Genomic DNA, 20,859 nt, shown 5'->3' with positions numbered 1-20,859 from the left:
TTACTGTGTGTTTTCATAGAAACAAAAGAGTCAGAAGGTTCCCCCAAGGGTCATCAAGCCCAACCCCTGCGATGCAGAAATCACGGCTAAACAAAAAATTAAGAAAAAAATGTATTAAATTTGAGAGAAAATGTATTAATTTTGAGGGAAAATATATTAAATTTGATGTAATGTGTTACTGATTTGTTAAAAATTTGGAAAACAAATAAGTATTATTTGGCCAAAATAATAATAATAATCACAGCTAAAGAATCCCTGACTGTTGGCCACCCAACCTCTGCTTAAAAAGATGCAAGGAAGGAGAGTCCACCACCTTCTGAGGGAGTCCACTCCGCTGTCGAACAGCTCTTACTATCAGAAAATTCTTTCCAATGTTTAGTTGTCTGTTCTTGTAAATCAAATCCATTGCTTCAGATCCTCCCCACTGGAGAAGAAGAAAACAAGCTTGCTCCATATTCTGTTCGACAGCCCTTCAGATACTTGAAGGTGGCTCTCGTACCACCAACTCCCTCAACCGTTCCTCATCAGGCTTTTCTCCTGAGTGTCCCCTTAAGCCATCATGGCCGCTCTGGAGTGTGAGCTGGATAGAGAAGCACGATAATCAGAAATGGATAGCGCAACCCTCGCTCAACTTCGGGTGAACGATATGCATGCTTGAATACAACACACAGAATGTGAGGGCTGCCAGAGCCCATCTTCTTCAACAGGCTAGTTTTCTAAGTGCAAGGATATTTTTTAGATAAGGGGAAATGGAAAGGTCCAATCTCAATTCTCCACCCCCCCCATTGCATTCATGGTATGGTCCTCTAGGAGCTGCACCACTTGACTGCCGTGTTGTCTGAGTAACACACATTCAATGATGAGTTGGGGTCTTTTTCGGCCTCCTCCTGACTTTATTTGACCTTGAAGCAGAAGGTGCCCCTCTTAGCAACCTCTCTTTCATCCCTGCAATAAATATTGTGCTCAACCCAATTCTCCGGCAGTGAGAGACTCCAGCGATGCTTTACCCAGGGTTTGGTTTCTATGGAATGAAGGTTGAAAGAGACGGGTGTCTTTTGGATATATGGTTTAGTTTACACATATATTCAGCCTGAGCATAGGATGGAGGGGCTCACAACACCCCAACAGATGTTACTTCCCCATTAGGTTTCTAGGGGAGCCCCAGGTCACAGCTTTGGGTCTAGCACAGAGTGAACCAAGACTCTGTGCAGCCAGCTTCCAGTACCATCCAAAAATTCTCTCTCTCACAGACACAATTTTTTATTTTTATTTTACTATGGCAGGGGTAGGCATCCTGTGGGAATCAGCGTGTTTTTACATGAGTAGAATGTGTGATTTTATTTAAAATGCATCTCTTTGTTCACCCCCCCCCAAATATAGTCCAGCCCACCACATGGTCTGAGGGATAGTGGACCAGCCCTGCTGAAAAAGGTTGCTGACCCCTGGACTATGGCTAGGATGATGCATCCAGCCGAATGAGGCAGGAAAGGCCCGCCCATTTGTTTCTATGGCAACAGAACTCACTCCTTAAGATATGCATGGCAGGTACTTAGCTGAGAGGTCAAGAGCATTAGCTTGACAAAGGAACTTGCCTGACAGTTTCAGCAAACTTCCTCCTATAGAATCTATCAATCTATTCATCTATCTATTGCATTTATATCCCAACTTTTTCTTCAAGACGTTCATGGATTTTTGCCTCCTCATTTAATTTCCACAACAACCCTGTGAGGTCAGTTAGGCTGAGATTTGTGATATCTGAGGCAGGAAACATGCCCAAGCGCTGGCCCAATGAAACCCCAGGAGCTTCACGGCCAAGCGGGGATTTGAACCCTGGTCTCCCAAGTCCTAGTCCAATACTCTAACCACTCTGACTCTCTGAGAAGCCCAAAGGAGAACTTGAGTGCTCCACTTGTGTGCCTCAGCTTCTCACCATGGAGGTACAGCCTAAAATGGGATGAAGATTATATACTTGTATAAATGACGCACTAAGTTAAGAAGTCCTTTCCTTTGTCCCGAAACTTTCAGCTTTTATTTTCTAGCCCATGGGTAGGCAAACTAAGGCCCGGGGGCCGGATCCGGCCCAATCGCTTTCTCAGTCTGGCCTGCGAATGGTCCAGGAATCAGCGTGTTTTTACATGAGTAGAATGAACAGCTGTCAACTGTTCCCTTTTCTTGTGAGGAATCCTATTCGGAATAAGGGAATCTCCCTTATTTCCATCGCGGCTGCCTCCCCCCCCCCCCCGCTGGGCACCCCACTCCCAGAACGCTCACCCCACCCCTGCGGGACGCACCCACCCATCCTCTTCCTCCCAGCTTGTCATCTCTAGGCTGAAATTCCCTTTCTCCAACATCGTCTCCACGGAAGGCAGCAAGGACGCTATCAGCATACTCATCCACGGATTTGATGGGGTTAGATCAAGAATGGAAAAAGACCCTTCTAAATCCATCTCCTGTCTCTTTCGCCTCTGGAGGGTGGCAATAATCATTCTGTGCACTGTTCCTTTCACAGCTGCCTTTGTGTCTTCTGAGGTTGGCAACTGCTGTCCTAGCTCCTCTGACCCAGAATCAGTGTCTAAGGTGAGGGCAGGGAAGCAATTTTGCAACTCCAATGACAAAGTGTGGTTTGTGACTGTCCTACGTCTGTGCACCACATTCCTCCAGGGGTTAGACTCTTGCAACGGGCAATCTTTCTCCACCCTGGAGGCACCCCATCTATCTTAGTGCTCAGTCTCAGTCAACTCGGCTCTATCACGAAACTCTGCAATGTTGCCCTGTTGCTTGAGGTGTGGCTAGGCGGGCCTCCACCAGCTTGCCATTGCTACAAGTGTACTGTTGCTTGTTCTCTGGCAGAATGACAAACATGGCACAGGTGTTATAGGTCACTGCACCAACTCCCTTGCCTTCCATGTCTCTGGTCCTATGCATACCAAGAGACAGAATTCTGGGTCTCCCCCTGCTAACTCCTCCCTTGTCAGGCTTGGGAGAATTCTCTTCTCCCCCAGTAGCATCAAGGATCAAGGAAGAAACAAGAAAGTTCGTATTTATGGTTTCATTCAGTCATTGTGGTGCAAGACAAAGAATTCAGTCCCTAACTCCATAGTGACGTTGCTCACTCTGAACTCATTCCCTTCTTTCCCCAGCAACAGCCCGTGGCTCGGGGGGGGGGGGGGCGTTGTTCAGGAGTCAAATGTCGTTGAGCCCTTTGCTCTTGAATTCTAATTGAGCGGCGTGTACGCGGGGATCGTGGCTCTTCCATGCTTTCCAAGGATGTCTCTGCCGGCAGTTCTCCCCCACCCCGTCCTTCTAACACCTCATAACTTGGCAGCCCTGAGTTCTGCTGTAAATACACACACACACACACACACACTTTTATTGGTTTTTTTAACATATCATTTCCAACAATCATATAACATAACTTCTTATCTTATACAATATTTTAGACTTCCGTCAACACCTCTGATGATTTTCCATTCTTTATCACTTATTCGGCATTTTTTAATTTCTCTATTACTCTTAATTATCATTAACTAATAATTCTCCCCATAGCCTTTCTTGCAATATTTCAAATAGTCCTCCTTACAAAACTTATTACAGTCCTACTAGCGTAATCTGTTCATTACAGTTACTTTTCAAATAGTTCATACAGTCTTCTAAGAATCTCTGGCCCTGTAGGTTTTGAATCCTTCCTGTTAGTTTAACTAATTCTGCATAGTCCATCAATTTCATCTGCCATTCTTCTTTCGTTGGTAATTCTTCTTGCTTCCATTTTTGTGCCAATAATATTCTGAGTTCTGCTGTAATTCAAACCTGTCTCCCTTTTCTCTTGAAACTGCTGGAGAAGGTGGGACAATTCCCCCCTTCCCCTCCTCCTCCTAGGGAAGCAGAGGAGAAGGAGGGGGCGATCCTCAGCCCTCGTCTTCAGTCCAGTCCCTGACATCCCTCAGCCTGGCTTCTTCTCAGCTTTATCTGCTCCGCCTCAGATCCTGTGTCCCCACAGAGCAATCAGCCACACACACCCTCAGGCTCCAAAAGCCACAAGCTCGCTCTTTCAGCCTCCTCCAGCAATTCTTGTCCCCATTTGCACGCTCTGGCCACAAGCGCCCAGGATCTTAACACGACATGTTGATTCCATTTCCCGAATCAGCCTCAGGAAAGTCTGCTTTGCTTTCACCTGGAGATGCCTGAAAGTGAGGCGTTCTGCAGGCCAAGCGTGTGTCCTAGCCAAATCACATTCTAATCTTGCAATTAAGGCTCAAGGAGCGCCGTGTCACACTGCTCAGTGACATTTAGAACCGCTTCCATCAAAGCGACGGAAATGTCAGGCTTATTGTGACAATAATCCAAAGCTGGCCTCTTTTCAGACATCACCTGACATTTTTCTTGGCCCATGGGGTGTTTGAGAACTGGGTACCATCATTCCACGTGGATAATGCTCCCGGCTGGACCTTGCCAAAGAAAACCCTGGTGAGTGAGCTCTTTCAGAATTGCAGTTCCTTGTAAGATGTCCAGAAGTGCAATGAAATAATACCGTGACTGATGACATAATTGCATCCAGGTGAATGGCAATTGGATGCCCTTGTTCATTTTTTTAAATGGTGCTTTATTTCCCCCGTGCTTCGTATGCTGTTTTCTCTTTTGCTGACCTTGGCAGTGAGGGCAGAGGCAGGGAACTGGGTTGGCCAGGGAGCTGGTTAGGAAGAGGGGATGGAGGAGAAGAGGGGGTTGCTGCCTGGAGCAGGACAGGCAGTGGGGCCAGAGGGGCAAGTTAAAGGAAAAACTGAGCTGCCATTCCTGCGCTCCAGGGGGTTGGACTAGATGAGCCTTGGAGGTCCTGTCCAACTCTACAATTCTATGATTCCATGGGTACAGAGGAGAGACTAAGAGGTTTGGGGGAGTCCTCAGAGAAGGGATAAAGAAGCTGTGATGTCCGCCCCTTTGAGGTTGTTGGACTCCCATCTACTCAGCTGGCAGGACATGGCGGGGATGAGATTTGGAGTCTATCCTGACCTAGATGCAGGATTTGCAATTATGGTAGCATCTACAAGATTACAAGTGATCCAGAGTACCGGGTTACTCTGCCTCTTGTGATATAGTCACAGGCGAATCAGAGTCCATAATCTTCTCTGGCATCTTGGTGGCACTTTGAACTACAGCTATCCCACTGCTCTCACCATGTGGCATTTGCAATACCCACACAGGCTGCATTAGAAGGAACAAACTTTACTTAGCAGTAGGCTGCGGCTACAAGGCTGTATACAGTGGTACCTCTGGTTACGAACTTAATTCGTTCCGAAGGTCCGTTCTTAACCTGAAACCGTTCTTAACCTGAGGTACCACTTTAGCTAACGAGGCCTCCCACTGCTGCTGCACAATTTCTGTTCTCATCCTGAGGTAAAGTTCTTAACCCGAGGTACTACTTCCGGGTTAGCGGAGTCTGTAACCTGAAGTGTTTGTAACCCAAGGTGTTTGTAACCCAAGGCACCACTGAACGAAAGTTTAACTACTCAGATCTTCTTGGCTTCTTTCCCCAGCTTGTCTCACCCACAACTGATTTACACCCCCCTAAACGGCTCAGGACAGGAATACCTCAAGGACCGCCTCTTCCCATGTGAACCTACCCTGACCCTTAGATCATCTTCTGAGGCCCTTCTTCATGTGCCACCTCCTTGAGAGGTCCGGAGTGTGGCAACACAAAAAAGGGCCTTCTCTGCAGTGGCTCCCCGTCTGCAGGGGCAGACGAAGGGGGGTGCGGTGGGGGCGGGCTGTCCTGGGTGTCACCACTGAAGGGGCTGACAAAATGCCAGGTGGCATTTACCATGGGGCCTGCAGCGCACCTGAACCACGCATCTCTCCTGGGAGTGACACAGTGGCTTGGGCGCCTGCAGGCTCCGCTCTGCCCCAAACGGTCCGCCCACTGCCTCCCCCTCAGCTGTAGGGCGGCTGAGAGGAGGAGGCAGACAAACTGATTAGAGGCCCTGCGGAGCATCCTGCCCCTGGGTGCAGGGCACTTGCGCAGCCCCAGGCGCCAGATCGGCTTGCTCCGCCGATGCCCGTCTGTGGAACGCTCTCCCCAGGAAATTTCGCCTGGCCCCTTCATTATACACCTTTAGGTGCCAGGCAAAAACGTTCCTTTTAAACCAGGACTTTGGTTGATCTGATTTACATCCTATGCCCTTTTAAAATGTGTTGTTTTTTGGGGGGTGGAGCTATTGGGTTGTTGTTTTTATTTTTATTATGTATTTTTAATATTATTTATTTTTATTATGTATTTTGTGATTTTGTACACCCGGGTATAGGGTGGTATATAAATTCAACAACAACAACAACCACTTTAAAATCACCTCAGTTTGGTTTTATCACTTGCAACAGAATTGTCACTCTATAAATGACCGTGAGGGTAACCAGTTTGTGGGAGGGTGTCTGATGCTGTGTGGAGGGTGTCAGTTTGAGGAGGACCCAAGAGGTCTTCGCCCTAATCTTGGAAGGGTAGGAAGAGGGGAGAGGAGACCTTTGTGTGTCCAGATTCTGCCAACATGGCCCCAAATAATTTCCTTGAATGAGGAGGAACACCAGCGAGTTTTGAGCTATCTTGTAAATGCCAAGGGTGTCTGAAAGAATATGCACAAGCTTCACGGTGCTCGCTAATACTTCATTCTTGAGCCACATTGCTGGGCACTGATTTTCAAGCTAAGCCTCAACTCAGATTTGCACCTTTGGGTTCCCTGAGGAGCTGGGACCCTTTTTCCTCAGGAAAAAGAATGCTCTACCATCCAGTGTAGTTCCTAACACTTGCACTGCAGAGGGCTGGGCCAAATGAACCTTTGGGTTCCCTCCCAACTCTACAATTGTTTGATTCTATGTCAGTTTCCTTGAAGACAGAGGGGGTCAATGCCCGTGTTTTGCTGCTCATTTGGTGGTCCCTGCAGCTGTTGGCAAAAGGCACTTGGGCATCGCTGGAATCAGAGGTTTCCAAAACTTCAGGTTGAAAGATATCAGAGACAAAGGCGAAAGATTTGAAGGCTGATATTATATGTGTGGGTTTGATCAGTCTGGCTTTTAAATGCACAGCCCATCCCATTTCTCCCCATTCCCTGGCCCCGATTGCAGACAAAAATGCATTTATTAAGAGAAATTCATGCAAAAATACTGAATAATTTTCATGAGGGCTAAAAAAACACGCACAAATTACTGCAAAAAGTTAATTTAAGATTGAAGACTGTCTGAGATCTGGATATCACAACTCTGGCACTTGATGTTAATGGACAAACTGACAACAAGTGACCAAGACATAAAACCCCCACTACTTTTTGATCTACCTGGCATAGTTTTATAGCCTATGCAACCTTGATAGAGATGGTTATAGGCCTCCAAGGACACATGGCGATTTGTGAAATGGTACCTTAGTTTAAAAACAGAAATGACTTAAAAGTTAAATGTAATTAAATAGACATCTGTTGTCTATTGTTGAGTATTGACTGTTCCTTCTTGTAGAAGTCAGTGAAAACCAGTGCTTTTTTCTTTTAAAAAAATGTTTAGGGGTGCTCTCATTTTGACTCCAGAAAATCACCATTTTATAGTACAAATCAGGAAAAATAAATACAGTAAATGGACAAAATTACAAAGATTCACAAAATGTTTATCCCTGCGTCCTCCCCAGAAAAAAAGCACTGGTGAAAAGAATGAAATATTCGAAATAAAATAAAATAAAAATCCAGCTTCAAGACCCTCTTCTGGGTGTTCATCCTTGGGACACCCCCTCGCCTCACAGCATCCCAGGGAAGTAGACTGTAGCATCCCGGAGGCCTCACTGGGGAGAACAGAGGGCCAAAGAAATAAATCTCCTAGTGCCTGTTTTGATTAGTAGACAGTAGCTTGTTATGAGAGGTATTTGAACCAGAGGAGCGAAAGGGACCTCCCAGAGGCTGGGGCTGAGGTCAGAAGCCTGTGTTGGGTTCTCAGACTCAACTCACTTTTCTTCTCTCTGATCTGGCAATGTGTCTTGGAGGAGGCGGGGTCCTTCCAGTTGGGGTGGGCGGAGCCACTAGGGGGCGGAGCCTCCTCCATCCTTATATCTGTAGGCTCCTTGCCTTCAGCCGGGTAGCCTCTGAGTTCCCAGCCTTTCCTTGCCACAATGACCAGATCCTGGCTGTGTTTGCCGCTGCTCCTCTTGGGAGTCCTGCTCTTGGGTCAGCCAGCATGGGGGGCACAGGAAGAAGAGAATCAGCCGGAATCAGGGGATGGAGGACAGTGGCACTGTTGTCGAGGGGCAGCAGCACGGCCGCTCACATCGGAGGAAGAGTACGAGGAAAGGGCGAAACACGATCGGCTTAGGTTGAAAGATGAAGAGCATTCTCACTTTTTCAGGGATTACTTCAAGAGAAAGATTACAGATTACTTTAATGCGCAGAACCCCAAACATTTCTATAAGCTATACGAGGATGCAGAGTTTAAAATCAAGGTAAGAGGAGCAGGTGGCTGGGAAGCCCCAGGGTGGGGTGTCTGTATGTCGCTCTTTTTTCTTGCTCCCCTTCCCGCAAAAAAAAAAAAAAAGTTTGTCCAAATTAAAATACACTTCAATGTTCTATATCTGGACAGGCTTGCCTAAACAAAAAATGCTTTTAGCATGCGCCGGAAAGAATGCAGCAAAGAGAATGCAGCTTGAGATCAAGAGGCAGGGAGTTCCATAGTGTAGGTGCTGCCACTCTAAAATATCAATTTCTTACAGATGGGGAATGAGCACTATGTGGCACCAACTGAAGCAGCCAAGTGGGCACGTATGGGGTAAGGCGATCTCGCCAGTAAACTGACCCCATTCACACCATTAACAGTTGAAAAATCAGCAACTAGTGCAAATATCTGAGCACCAGTGTCGTGGTGACAGGGCCTCACTCCTGTCAGCAATCGTGCTGCAGTATTCTGCTAACCACAACTTCTGGATCAAGTGGAAGAGGTGCCCCACACAGCGTGCATTGCAGTAATCCAGTCTCGAAGTCACCAGTGCATGAACTACTGTTAGGCTTTCCTGGTCCAGAAATGGTTGTAGCTGGACCACAGTCACAGCTGGCAAAAAGCAATTCTGGCCACCAAGGCTACCTTCAGCTGGGAATACAGCTGGTCTGACTTGTGTATGTTCTGGGGTTCCCTTCAGCTCCCAGTCTCAGAACATCTGCAGATGTTGCTAAATGCCCAGCATTGCTGACCATTAGCCATTCTGGCTACCGAATCTGCTGGTGTCCAGAAACATCTCGAGGGCCACCAATATTACCCACTCCTCTTTTTTGATTCCTTGGTAGGTCTCTCTCTAGTTCTGATGCACCCGCCCTGCCTTGGTCTCCTTCCTCTGCTTGCTCAAATACCAATTAACAAAAAACACACACAAAAAAACAACAACACAAAAAACAAAAAACCATTAGTTTTAGAAATATTTTTACAGGTATTTAGAGTAATTTAAAAATAAAAATAAAATAAAATATTACTTTTGTGCAAATGAAACATATCAGATGGTAGGTAGGTAGATAGATAAATAAATAGATAGATGGTGCAATGGTCCCAGTTCTGTGGAAAGGGAACTGCAATTTCATGGGTGGGCTTAATAATGGAGAACCATGATTGGGCAGCTCCAGGAATCGTTCCCCATCCCCCCGCCATCTGAGAACATCAGGTGAGTTTTTTTGTTTTGTTTTTCTTAATTGCAACCTTCAGATTTGGTTTTCTTTCCATAGGATTTGAGGGACTTGTGCAAAAATCTCTCCTGCCTCTACCCACTAGGCTGGTGGGCCACAGAGGAACAGGCCCAGGAACTGGGGGTGGGATGGGGAGGGGGAAGGCCTTGCTCCGAGTTTCTAAAAGGGAAGGGCCTCTTGAGGGGACCGTGCCTGAGAACCTACATCTTCTGACCTGGCCCCCATAAGCCACAGGCTGAAAGGTGAAGGCTGTTGTGAAGAGCTGGGTGAGACAACATTAAGGCAAAAGAAAAGCTTTGCATGTGCTTTGAGGAGCCCTTCCTCACTTATGTATGTTCTCAGGCTTGGGCCCTCACCTTTGAAGCAGCTACTGGGATTGGGTTGAACTAGCCCTGGCTTAACGCAACATTGAGAACAGGAAGGCTTGAAATGTCTCCCTTTCTTGGAAGTTGGAAATGTGAAACAACACCTACAATAATAGATTGGCAATCACTCATGCTAGAGTACTTTCAATTAGCAAAGCTGACCGGAAAAGTCAGAGGAGCCCCAAATCAAAAAATATTCAGAGAATGGAGACTATTCAAAGAATATATAAGATTATATTGTAATAATGACATTATCCTAGCAGAACTGAATGATACTTGTCTATAATAAACAAATGGAATAAATATACTGGATGAATATACAGGAAAAGTTACAAAACAAACTGTGTGATAAAATTAAGACAATAGAAAAAAGTACAACGAGAATGACTGGAAGTTTCTTTCAGAAGACTTTATTAGAAAAGACAGGATGTTATAACCAATATTTATTTCTGACTGTTAACTCTTTTTTGCTTTTTATTTTTATTTTATTTATCTTTTTTCTGTTATATTTTTAATTCTATTATATGTTTAATTTTGATGTAACTGTCTGTAATATATATGTAAGATGATATTTTAAATCAATAAAGAAGAATTTTAAAAAAGTAATAATGAAATGTCTCTCCTTCTTGGCTTCAGGATGCCCCTGGGTTCATAATGGAATTCACAGTGTATATGGTGAAGACCAATTGCACGAGGGATGACGAGGAGCTTCTTAGACCGTTGCCACGCGGCCGTATCAGTCATTATGACTACATGGGTGAGGAGTCGTCAGCAGAAGATCTGTCAGACTGCCATCCTCTGTCCGATGAAGATGAGGAGGTGAGAGAACAACCAGTTTTGTTCCGCATTTCTTTTTCTTTTCTTATCTTCGAATGATTTTTATTAGTTTTCCAAGTTTTTAACATGTCAGTGTTAAATTACATCAAATGTAATTTTCCCATTGCCTTCCTACTCTTCTTTGTAGATGTCTCGCTTCTTTCCCCTATTTACTGCTTTATATTGCGTATTTCTTTCCAATTCACATTCCATTGCTTATATTTAACCTTAAATTCCACATTTTAAAATTTAATTTCCCCCCTTTCTCTCGGCCGTCTACGGTATTTATCAATTCCGGCTTGTATATTTTCTTATTCCCTTAAAAACAAAAAACAAACGAGGTTACCCAACCCTTTGCCTCCCCACCTTAAATCATTACTTGTTGTCTCAGTATTATTTCTTTCTCTTCATCTTGCTTGTGTGTAAAATCTGGATCTATCCTTCCCACTGTTGTTCCCCTTTTGCCATATCCATTCCCTGTCCAGGTTGCAGTGTTGTATAAGTTCCCATTTCCACCACAGCATTTCCACTCCACCATCCATGGTTTTGAAGGACAACCATCTGGCAAGCTCTAAACAGGAAGCATTCTCCTACAAACAATGCCAATGAAACCAGCCCGCAAAGTCAGGGGAGGTGGACCATAATTCCTTGCGAACTTCAAAACACAGAGTCTGTTGCCCTGTTCTATGTTTCATTGAAGTTATTATGAGACTTTGACTCGATTTTGGGCAGATGCACTCTGTACAGTGGTACCTCGGGTTACAGACGCTTCAGGTTACAGACGCTAACCCAGAAATAGTACCTCGGGTTAAGAATTTTACCTCAGGATGAGAACAGAAATTGCGCAGCGGTGTCAGTGGGAGGCCCCATTAGCTAAAGTGGTACCTCAGGTTAAGAACAGTTTCAGGTTAAGACCGGACCTCCGGAAGTTCTTAACCCGAGGTACCACTGTATATTCGAAGCGTATTTGATGCGCATTGAAAGAGCACAACTTGCCTTCCCCTCCCCCAAGTGTCACAGGAACTGTAGTTCATTAAGGGTGGTGGAAATGGGTGCCTCGTGAAAAGGAAACTACAATTCCCAGAATTCTCTGGGGGAAGAGAGTGGATAGAGAAAAAAGCTTCTCTCCCTCTCTCCTAACACTAGAACTCATGGAAATCACCATGAAGCTGAATGTTGAAAGATTTGGGACAGAGAGAAGAAAACACTTGTTAAACTGGGGAACTCCCTCCCACATTAGTCTCGATGATGGCCACCATCTTGGAAGGCTCTAAAAGAGGATTAGACAAATCTGTGGAGGAACAGGCTGTCAGTGGCTACAAGTCACAGTGGTTATGCTCTGCCAAAGGGGCCCCATGTAGGCCAGCAGCCTATTCCTACAGTGGCCAACTGGATGTTTCTTCTGGGGAGCCGACAAGGCAGGAAGACCTGAGCACCACAGCACTGTCCCATGATTCCTAGCAGCTGATGTTCAGAGGAGGGAAAACAGCCATTGTAGCTAATGGCTACCAAGTTGGGATGAGGCTTCTTCATCACGTTTTTGAGTTCCCAGAGACCCTTATTTTTTCTGCCTCTGCAGGCAGTTGATTGCCAGGAAAGCCCAGCAGCGTACAGTCACAGATCAGCTATGATTCAGGACCCTGGACAGGTCCAAGAGGCTAAGGGAAGGACAATAAAGATGTTAACCTCTGCAGGCAGTAGAGCAGGGGTCAGCAAACTTTTTCAGCAGGGAGCCAGTCCACTGTCCCTCAGACCTTGTGGGGGGCCGGACTATATATTTTTTTAGGGGGGGGAAATGAATGAATTCCTATGCCCCACAAATAACCCAGAGATGCATTTTAAATAAAAGCACACATTCTACTCATGTAAAAACACGTTGATTCCTGGACTGTCCATGGGCCGGATTTAGAAGGCGATTGGGCCAGATCCGGCCCCTTGGCCTTAGTTTGCCTACGCATGCAGTAGAACCTGCTGAATCAGGCCAGTAGCCCACCTAGTCCAGCATCCTGTTCTCACAGAGGCCAACCAGATTCTCCAAAGGGAAACCCACAAGCAAGACAAGAGCAAATTCCAGCAGTTCGTATTCAGAAGCATTGCTGCCTCCCACCATAGAGGCAGAGCAGAGCCATTCTGGCTAGTAGCTATCAGTAGCCTTCTCCTCCATGAACCAGCTGAAGCCTTATATAGGCTGAAATGGTCTGGCATGTGGCAGGCTTCCACTCCCCCCACCCCATTTTGTTGTTTTTAGTTTTTAAATATTGCATTCTTTATCCCACCTTTTCCTCCAAGCAGCTCAAAGTGGCATACGTGGCTCTGCTGCTCCTCATTTTATCTTCACAACAATCTTGCGAGGAAGGTTAGGCTGAGATTTTTTGAAAATCTGAGACTGGAAACTCCCCCAAAGCACCTCTTCCTGGTGGCAAAAGCTCTGCTTAATACCGAATTATAACTGACCAAATGCTACTCAACGGTTACCCTGAAAAAATCAGCTGTTGCTGGAGCCCAGCTCCCTCTGCCTAATGGTAAGGCTAGCCCAGGTCAGCTTTATTGATCTGACGATTTGTTGAGAGGGTTAAGGACCCCTGAGACATGGCTGCAGAGTGCTGTCCTCCCCTCCCTCTGATTCCTGGGACTTGACCGGCCATTGCTCTGCAAATATTCACACTGCTGGGTTTGTTTCATCTGTTTGCTTTTTGCAACTCTTAAACATATACACTTCTTTTAAAAACCAGAGTACATATTTCCCAACTACCAAATGCTGCACCCAGGATCCCTGCCTGTGTTTGCTGTGTGTAGTCATGAATCATAGAGTTGGAAGGGTTCCCCAAGGGTCATCTAGTCCAACTCCCTGCAATGCAGGAATCACAACTGAAGAATCCCTGACAAGTGGCCATCTGACCTCTGCTTTCAAAACTCCAACGAGGGGGAGTCCTTCATCTCCCAAGGGAGCCCAAATCTAGGCAACCCTTTCTGCCATGTTCTCAGGGAGAGCCCTGGTAGGGCTTGTCTTCAAGAGAAGAGTGGAGGCATATTGAAATGAATAAAAACAGGCCTTCCCGGACTGACATCTTTTTTCCTTTCGTTTCTGCCTTCTTCTCCTTCTGCTTTCAGATCCAGAAATGCACGTTTTCAATGTATTTTGGTGGACAAGGCGAAGGGAAACGACACCACATCGTCGGTCATCGCTGCAGAGAAGTGAAAATTGTTGAAGAAAGTGAAGATTGAAGCCTCTGCCTCCTTCACAGATGCTGCCGCCAGCCAATTGTGGGGTGGGGGAAGGAGAAATCCCCCCCCCAATTGGTCCACTCCTTTCCTTCCACGGCTGCAACATAATCACTTAGAAGCAAACCTGGTGTCCAAATCCAGCACAGTCCCCTACTCCCCATAGACACTCTAATAGATCTCTCCCCCCCCCGCTGCCTCTGTTTTCCACTGTTCTGAAATAGGAGAATAAAATTAACTTGCACAAGCATTGCCATGTGACTTGACAGCTCTGTCTGTTTGTCCAGTTTAAACACCTGTGTCTTCATGGAATCGTAGAGTTGGAAGGGATCCCTCCCTACAATCACAGCTAAGAAATCTCCCTGCATGGTAGCTAGGAGCCCTGCCACACAATCAGCAGAATCAGTGTGGAGAAATTGGACCGTTGAATATTTCCCCCTCTAAAAGGAATGAAGCTGATGAGGGCAGAGGGGGGAAAAAACACCTCTTCAACTCCACCTCCCTGACATGATAGATTTCATATGTGCAAGGGGCTGTTGGCACAGGGGACTATTCCAAGGCAGGACCACTGGGTGGGATGCTGAAGTGGGACAGTCCCAACATGGTGAAATATTCTCCCAAAGGTGTCACAAGTGGAGCAGCCTGGCTCTGCCACATGGGCAGCTGTGGAAGTTCTTCCGGTGCCTCTGCCCTGTTTTTGGCATTGGCCAGACCTGGACCCGGTGGATGAACTGAAAGTCATAATGACGGTGTAGCTGAAGGGAGGAAAGGGAAGCTGGGGGAGAGGCATAAGGGCATAAGAAGAGCCTGCTGGATCAGGCCAAAGGGGGCACACCTAGTGCAGCATCCTGTTCTCACAGGGGCCAACCAGATGTCCCAAAGGGATGCCCACACAAGTGGGGTGGGGCAGGCAAGCATCCACTGTAGGGAGGATTCTGGTTTTGTCCACAGTCTGGAGTGAATGTGCCCATCGCATTCACACACAGACACCAACCCCATGCACCGCCCAGAATGTGGATTTGTGGATTAAGCTGAGTAACTGGGAAACTGACCCATGCAGGATCTGTTCTGTACTTACAAGGTTGGCTGAGGGCTGCCTCTTTTCCCCCCACATTTTACGGCCTGCTTAGAGCAGCTGATACCTCCCTCATGGGTGAACAACAACAACAACAACAACAACAACATACTGCTGTTTTATAATGTGCAGCCCCTTCCTGGGAAATCATACAGAGAAAAGAAGGGCTGCCTGATGGCTGTATCAGGCAGCCATCTTTATCTCTCACAATCTCCCTCATATCCTTACAAGGACATTGGACAGGGGCAGCCATCTTGTTCCCCATGCAGTCCCCCAGGTAGGGGCAGCTTGTTATGACCTGCAGCCACTTCCTGGGAGCATCTTAAAATAGCGTCCTCCACCCCCATGTGCCAGAAGGAAGGAAATATTAACTGCTTTAAGCAGCTGTGAAGGAAGGAAGGAAGGAAGGGGGTATCACATGGACAGAGTCATAAATACTTGGGGGGGTGGATTTCAAGTCTCTACTTGAACCTGAATATGCAGCAAACCATACAGTCACTATTGTGCTCCTTTGTTTGATGAGGAAATAATACGGTCTCACTTTTCAGTAGTTTAGGCCAACAAACTAAGTCATAGCAAAGATTGGCACTATTTCGACAAAAATCTCAGGTAACACACCTATCTGTCTACTCCAAAGGAAAAGGCAGCCTTGAAAACCAGATCTTTCTAATTCATGTTTAGTGTTGGATGAACCTGTCAATTTTGGTTTTTCTGAGTTTCTCATTTTCCTGACGAATCTTCAGTTCGTTTTGCCACATTCCTGCCTGGGATTTGAGGTGCTAAAAAAAAAAAAGTTCTCACAGAAATTCATCCACAATTAAGTACACATTTCTCCTGTTTAAATATTTTTGCAATTCATTTCCCTAAACGCAACATGCTTTTTTGTATGTTATTTTCACTAATGTATGCCTTATCATATCGGGACACGGGTGGCGCTGTGGGTTAAACCACAGAGCCTAGGACTTGCCGATCAGAAGGTCGGCGGTTCGAATCCCCGTGACGGGGTGAGCTCCCGTTGCTCAGTCCCTGCTCCTGCCAACCTAGCAGTTCCAAAGCACGTCAAAGTGCAAGTAGATAAATAGGTACCTCTCCGGAGGGAAGATAAATGGTGTTTCTGTGCGCTGCTCTGGTTCGCCAGAAGCGGCTTAGTCATGCTGGCCACATGACCTGGAAGCTGTACGCTGGCTCCCTCAGCCAATAAAGCGAGATGAGCACCGCAACCCCAGAGTTGGTCACGATTGGACCTAATGGTCAGGGGTCCCTTTACCTTTACCTTTATGCCTTATCATGCCCACTTTCCTCTAAGCACATACCTTTTCTTACATATTTTTTGTTAGAAAGCTGCATTGCAAAATTTGGAGAAGTATGAATTTCAAAATGGTTGTCTTTTGGGGGCTTTATGTCCTGCTTCAGGAAGTGTGAATTAAGCAGGTTTGCATTAAAATGTGAGCTGAACCAAATTTCTCCACTATCCCTCCTTCAGGCCTCTTGTTTCACACAACACAGAATTAATTTCATTGTGAGCTCATGAGGCTTTGTTCATAAAAGTGAGACAACAGCTTGAAAGACTAACAAGAAAAAGAAGGTGCAGCTTTCAGGTGCCCCACTTTGGCTTGTATTCAACTTCTGCTTCCCCAGCAAAGACCCACTGAAATTAAACTATGGAACTCACTGCCACAGGAGGCAGTGATGGCTACGACTTGGAGGACTGGACAAATTCATGGTGGAGAGGGTTATTGATGGCAACTAGTCATGATGGCTCGGCTCTGCCTCAGAGGCAGCAATGCTTTTGAATACCAGTTTCTAGAAGTCACAGGAGGGAGAGGGATCTTGTGTTTAGGTCCTACTTTCTGTTTTCCCACCAGCATCTGGTCGGCCACTGTGATGCTGCACTAGGGCCATTGGCCTGATCCAGCAGGGCTCTTCTTATGGAACCTCCAGGTCCAGAGGTAGTCTATCTGAGATTCCTAGATGAACCATCTCTTTTAAGTAGGCTTATGCCTATTGAAGGGGGCACGGGTGGCGCTGTGGGTTAAGCCACAGAGCCTAGGACTTGCCGATCAGAAGGTCAGCGGTTCGAATCTCTGCGATGGGGTGAGCTTCCGTTGCTCGGTCCCTGCTCCTGCCCACCTAGCAGTTTGAAAGCACATCAAAGTGCAAGTATATAAATAGGTACCACTCCGGCGGGAAGGTAAACGGTGTTTCCGTACGCTGCTCTGGTTCGCCAGAAGCCGCTTTGTCATGCTGGCCACATGACCCAGAAGCTGTACGCCGGCTCCCTCGACCAGTAAAGCGAGATGAGTGCTGCAACCCCAGAGTCGTCCGTGACTGGACCTAACGGTCAGGGGTCCCTTTACCTTTACCTTTTATGCCTATTGTGGGTATCAGACCACAAGATGATCAAAAAGTCATAGACTTGGAAGGAAGCCATCATCTGAACGTATCCCAGCGACCTCACTTTATTTTCTGATAATGCACATATCAAGAGTCACGTTGCCCATCAATGCCATGGGTGGTCTGAACATTGCGCAAAGTGCAAAATATTTACACAGAAGTTGGCACACAGAGACTGGAAGTTGCAAGAAGATTGCAACAGGTTTGCCCTTTTAAAAATCAGCTTATCTAGCTGTTATCTCGCCTTATTGGCAATCTGTGGTCACGCCTGTTAGAACATATTTGCACAACTTTATTTACTTATTGTTTATATCACACCTTTTCCTTTAAAGATCTCCAGGTGAGTTGCATGATTCTCCCCGTCCTCATTTAATCTCCACAACGACAACCTTGCAAGTAGGTTAGGCTTAGAGAAAGTGACTGGCCCAAGGTCAACCAGTGAGTTTCATGGTTGAGAATTGGTGAGGATTAAAAATGAAGTTTGATGCACTTTCCCCAAGCCCCACAGAGAGATGAAATCAGGTGGATGATGAAAGGTGAGGTCCAGGTTACAGATCTGCCATCTCAGCAAAGCTGCCACCTAATAAAGCAATCACCTTTTCAGGAGCTCACATGAAACCAAAAGGTGCCAATATTATTAGTTTATTGGGACATTAAAAAATAACAATCCAAAGCTGGCCCATCTCTCGAGATCACCTGAGCTCTAACCTGGTCCCTGAGTTGTTTGCTAAGCAGGTACTTCTGAAGTATTTGAATAACACCCTGTACAAATTCCTTGCCAACTAAAACCCTGATAAACTGACCCTTTCAGAATGGGACCTTTCTATCAATTGTTTAAAAGTCTATAAAAACAAGATTGTTATCACCAACCTCGTTTCCATTCCGGTGACTTGGATGTTGATGTTCTTCCATGGTCATTTTTAATAGCACTTGACTTCCCCTGTGTTTTGCACTTATGGCAGTTGCTGACCTTGGCAGGAGCTGTGTGGCCACAGGCAGGGGACTGGGTGGGCCAGGGAGCTGGCTAGGAAGAGGTCACAGGGTTGGGGAATGAAGTGAGGGGAGCAGAGAGGAGCTCTTGCTGGATGAGGGGCAGGGTGAGTTGGGGGGGGGAAACCCTGGGATCAAAGCTTCCAAGTAGCACCAGCTTCTGGGGACTAGTTGCGATTCCTGCATTGCAGGCAGTTGGACTAGACAACGCTTTGGGGCCTTTTCCACCTCTACAATTCTATTCTATTGGTCGAAACTAGGGCCAGGGCCTTTTCAGTACTGGCCCCGACTTGGTGGAATGCTCTGTCACAAGAGACTAGGGCCTTGCAGGACTTGACATCTTTCCGCAGGGCCTGCAAGACAGAGCTGTTCCACCCAGCCTTCGGTTCGGACTCAGTCTGACCCTTATGTTTCCCTCCCCTTATGGTTTTGATGAGGCTGCATTTTAAATTGCATTTTAACCTGTATTTTAAATTGGTTTCCCCCCCCCATTATATTTTTACTGTAATTTTACTATTGTTAGCTGCCCTGATCCTGGCTCTAGCTGGGGAGAGCAGGGTATAAATAAAAATTATTATTATTATTATTATTATTATTATTATTATTATTATTATTTGCTAGCATTTCCCAGTCTCTGGATGTGTGCACACAGCTGCCCTCCGGTTGGGGATGCTGGACAATTCTGGCTTTCTATTTCCCCCCAAAACCTACAGTTAATGTGTAATGGCTAAGACTGAGCCATCCCCTGCAAAACTCCAAGTTAGGCAGGCTGTTGTTTTCTCCCTCCTCAACAGGATAATAATTCAAGCCGACCTCACAGGTTTATTGTAAGGCAAAGGCAGCTAATCGATCTGCCCCACCCTTCTCACCTTCAGTCAACTCTCCAGAGGCTGCATGCCAGCGTTGGGTGCAGTCAAAGGTGTAGGGGTACCCCACAAACTCCATATACACAGAGGGCACTTTGCCCTCTCCAGCCAATCGGCACAGATCCAGTAATGGGGAGCAGAGTGGCAGGGTTATCGCCTCCTCTCTGTTCATCAAATGACTGATCTGATGAGAGGAGAGGGGTGATTTGCAGCTTTGTCAGGGTTCTGTTCGCCCCAGTGTACTAATTCGGAGCAGGGCCTTCTGGGTGGCTGCCCCGGTCTGTGGAAGAGCATCCCTTTCCAAAAACAATCCAAAGCAATTTTGATCTGACAGACTTTCCCCAGATTGATAAATGGGCCTTTACCACAAAAAAAGGTAAAGGACCCGAGGACGGTTAAGTCTGGTCAAAGGCGACTACGGGGTTGCAGTGCTCATCTGGCTTTCAGGCCAAGGGAGCCGGCGTTTGTCCACAGACAGCTTTCCGGGTCATGTGGCCAGCATGATTAGAACGCTTCTGGCGCAATGGGACACCGTGACGGAAACCAGAGCGCACGGAAAGGCCGTTTACCTTCCCGCCACAGCGGTGCCTATTTATCTACTTGCGTTGGTGTGCTTTCGGACTGCCAGGTTGGCAGGAGCTGGGACGGAGAAACGGGAGCTCACTCAGTCGCAGGGATTCAAACTGCCACAAAGGTCTGCTTTGTTAGGGTTTTGTTTTTGTTTCTGGGTGGTTCCCTAGATGAAACTATGGGAGGTTGCCTGCTTTTGATGCGGTTACACTTCCTCTGAAGGAGCAGGTACACAGCTTGAGGGTACTTCTGGGTTTTTGTGTCGCTTGAGGCTCAGGTGGCCTCAGTGCCACAGAGTGCCTTCCATCAGCTTCGGCTGGTGGCCCAGCTGCGCCCTTACCTTGATAGGGATAGCTTAACTTCTGTCATCTATTCTCTAGTAACCTCTAGGTTAGATTCAGTGCCGGATTTACGTAGAAGTTAAACAAGCTATAGCTTAGGACCTCACACTCTTGGGGGCCCCCAAAAAAATTAAACGAAAAAAACCTGGATGTATATTTCCAAAATATGAGATAAAGTATATACACTTCTTAAATGTGTTTCACTATTAATATACTTCTTAACTGTATTTCAGTTCTACAATTACTTTGATAAAATACATTTTTGTGTGTGTATGTAAATGGCTTGAGATACCTATTAGGTCCATAAATTACTATATAGCATATATTCAACACAAAAAAGTGACAATTTGTTTTTGACAAAGGACAGCTGGACATATAATGGGCCCCATTACCTTCAGTAGCTTAGGGCCTCATCAAACTTAAATCCGGCCCTGGTTAGATTACTGCAACATGTTATATATACATGGGGCCGCCTCTGAAGACGGTTCTGAAACTTCAGCTGGTGCAGAATTCAGCAGCCAGATCGCTCACCGGAGC

General features: G+C 46.4%; 1 protein-coding gene across 1 annotated transcript; it reads left to right on the top strand.

The window, feature by feature from the left end:
- The first annotated feature begins 8,106 nt into the window (after positions 1 to 8,106).
- Positions 8,107 to 14,336, top strand: LOC310752190 (uncharacterized protein). The gene is made up of 3 exons (XM_083592060.1): positions 8,107 to 8,458; positions 10,685 to 10,867; positions 13,976 to 14,336. The coding sequence occupies exons 1-3, from the start codon at positions 8,132 to 8,134 to the stop codon at positions 14,087 to 14,089; spliced, it is 624 nt and encodes a 207-aa protein (XP_083448186.1). The 5' UTR covers positions 8,107 to 8,131; the 3' UTR covers positions 14,090 to 14,336.
- The last annotated feature ends 6,523 nt before the right edge of the window (positions 14,337 to 20,859 follow it).

Source organism: Podarcis filfolensis (genome assembly GCF_964270895.1).
Source record: "Podarcis filfolensis genome assembly, chromosome: 16".
In the NCBI taxonomy this organism is placed as follows: domain Eukaryota; kingdom Metazoa; phylum Chordata; class Lepidosauria; order Squamata; family Lacertidae; genus Podarcis; species Podarcis filfolensis.
Note: the sequence above shows the minus strand (reverse complement) of the source record. Positions and strands in the feature narration are given on the sequence as shown.

Coding starts and splice junctions, on each gene's coding strand:
- LOC310752190 (XM_083592060.1), top strand. CDS start 8,132: ATGACCAGATCCTGGCTGTGTTTGCCGCTGCTCCTCTTGGGAGTCCTG. Junction 8,459..10,684: donor ATGCAGAGTTTAAAATCAAG/GTAAGAGGAGCA, acceptor TCTTGGCTTCAG/GATGCCCCTGGGTTCATAAT. Junction 10,868..13,975: donor TGTCCGATGAAGATGAGGAG/GTGAGAGAACAA, acceptor TTCTGCTTTCAG/ATCCAGAAATGCACGTTTTC.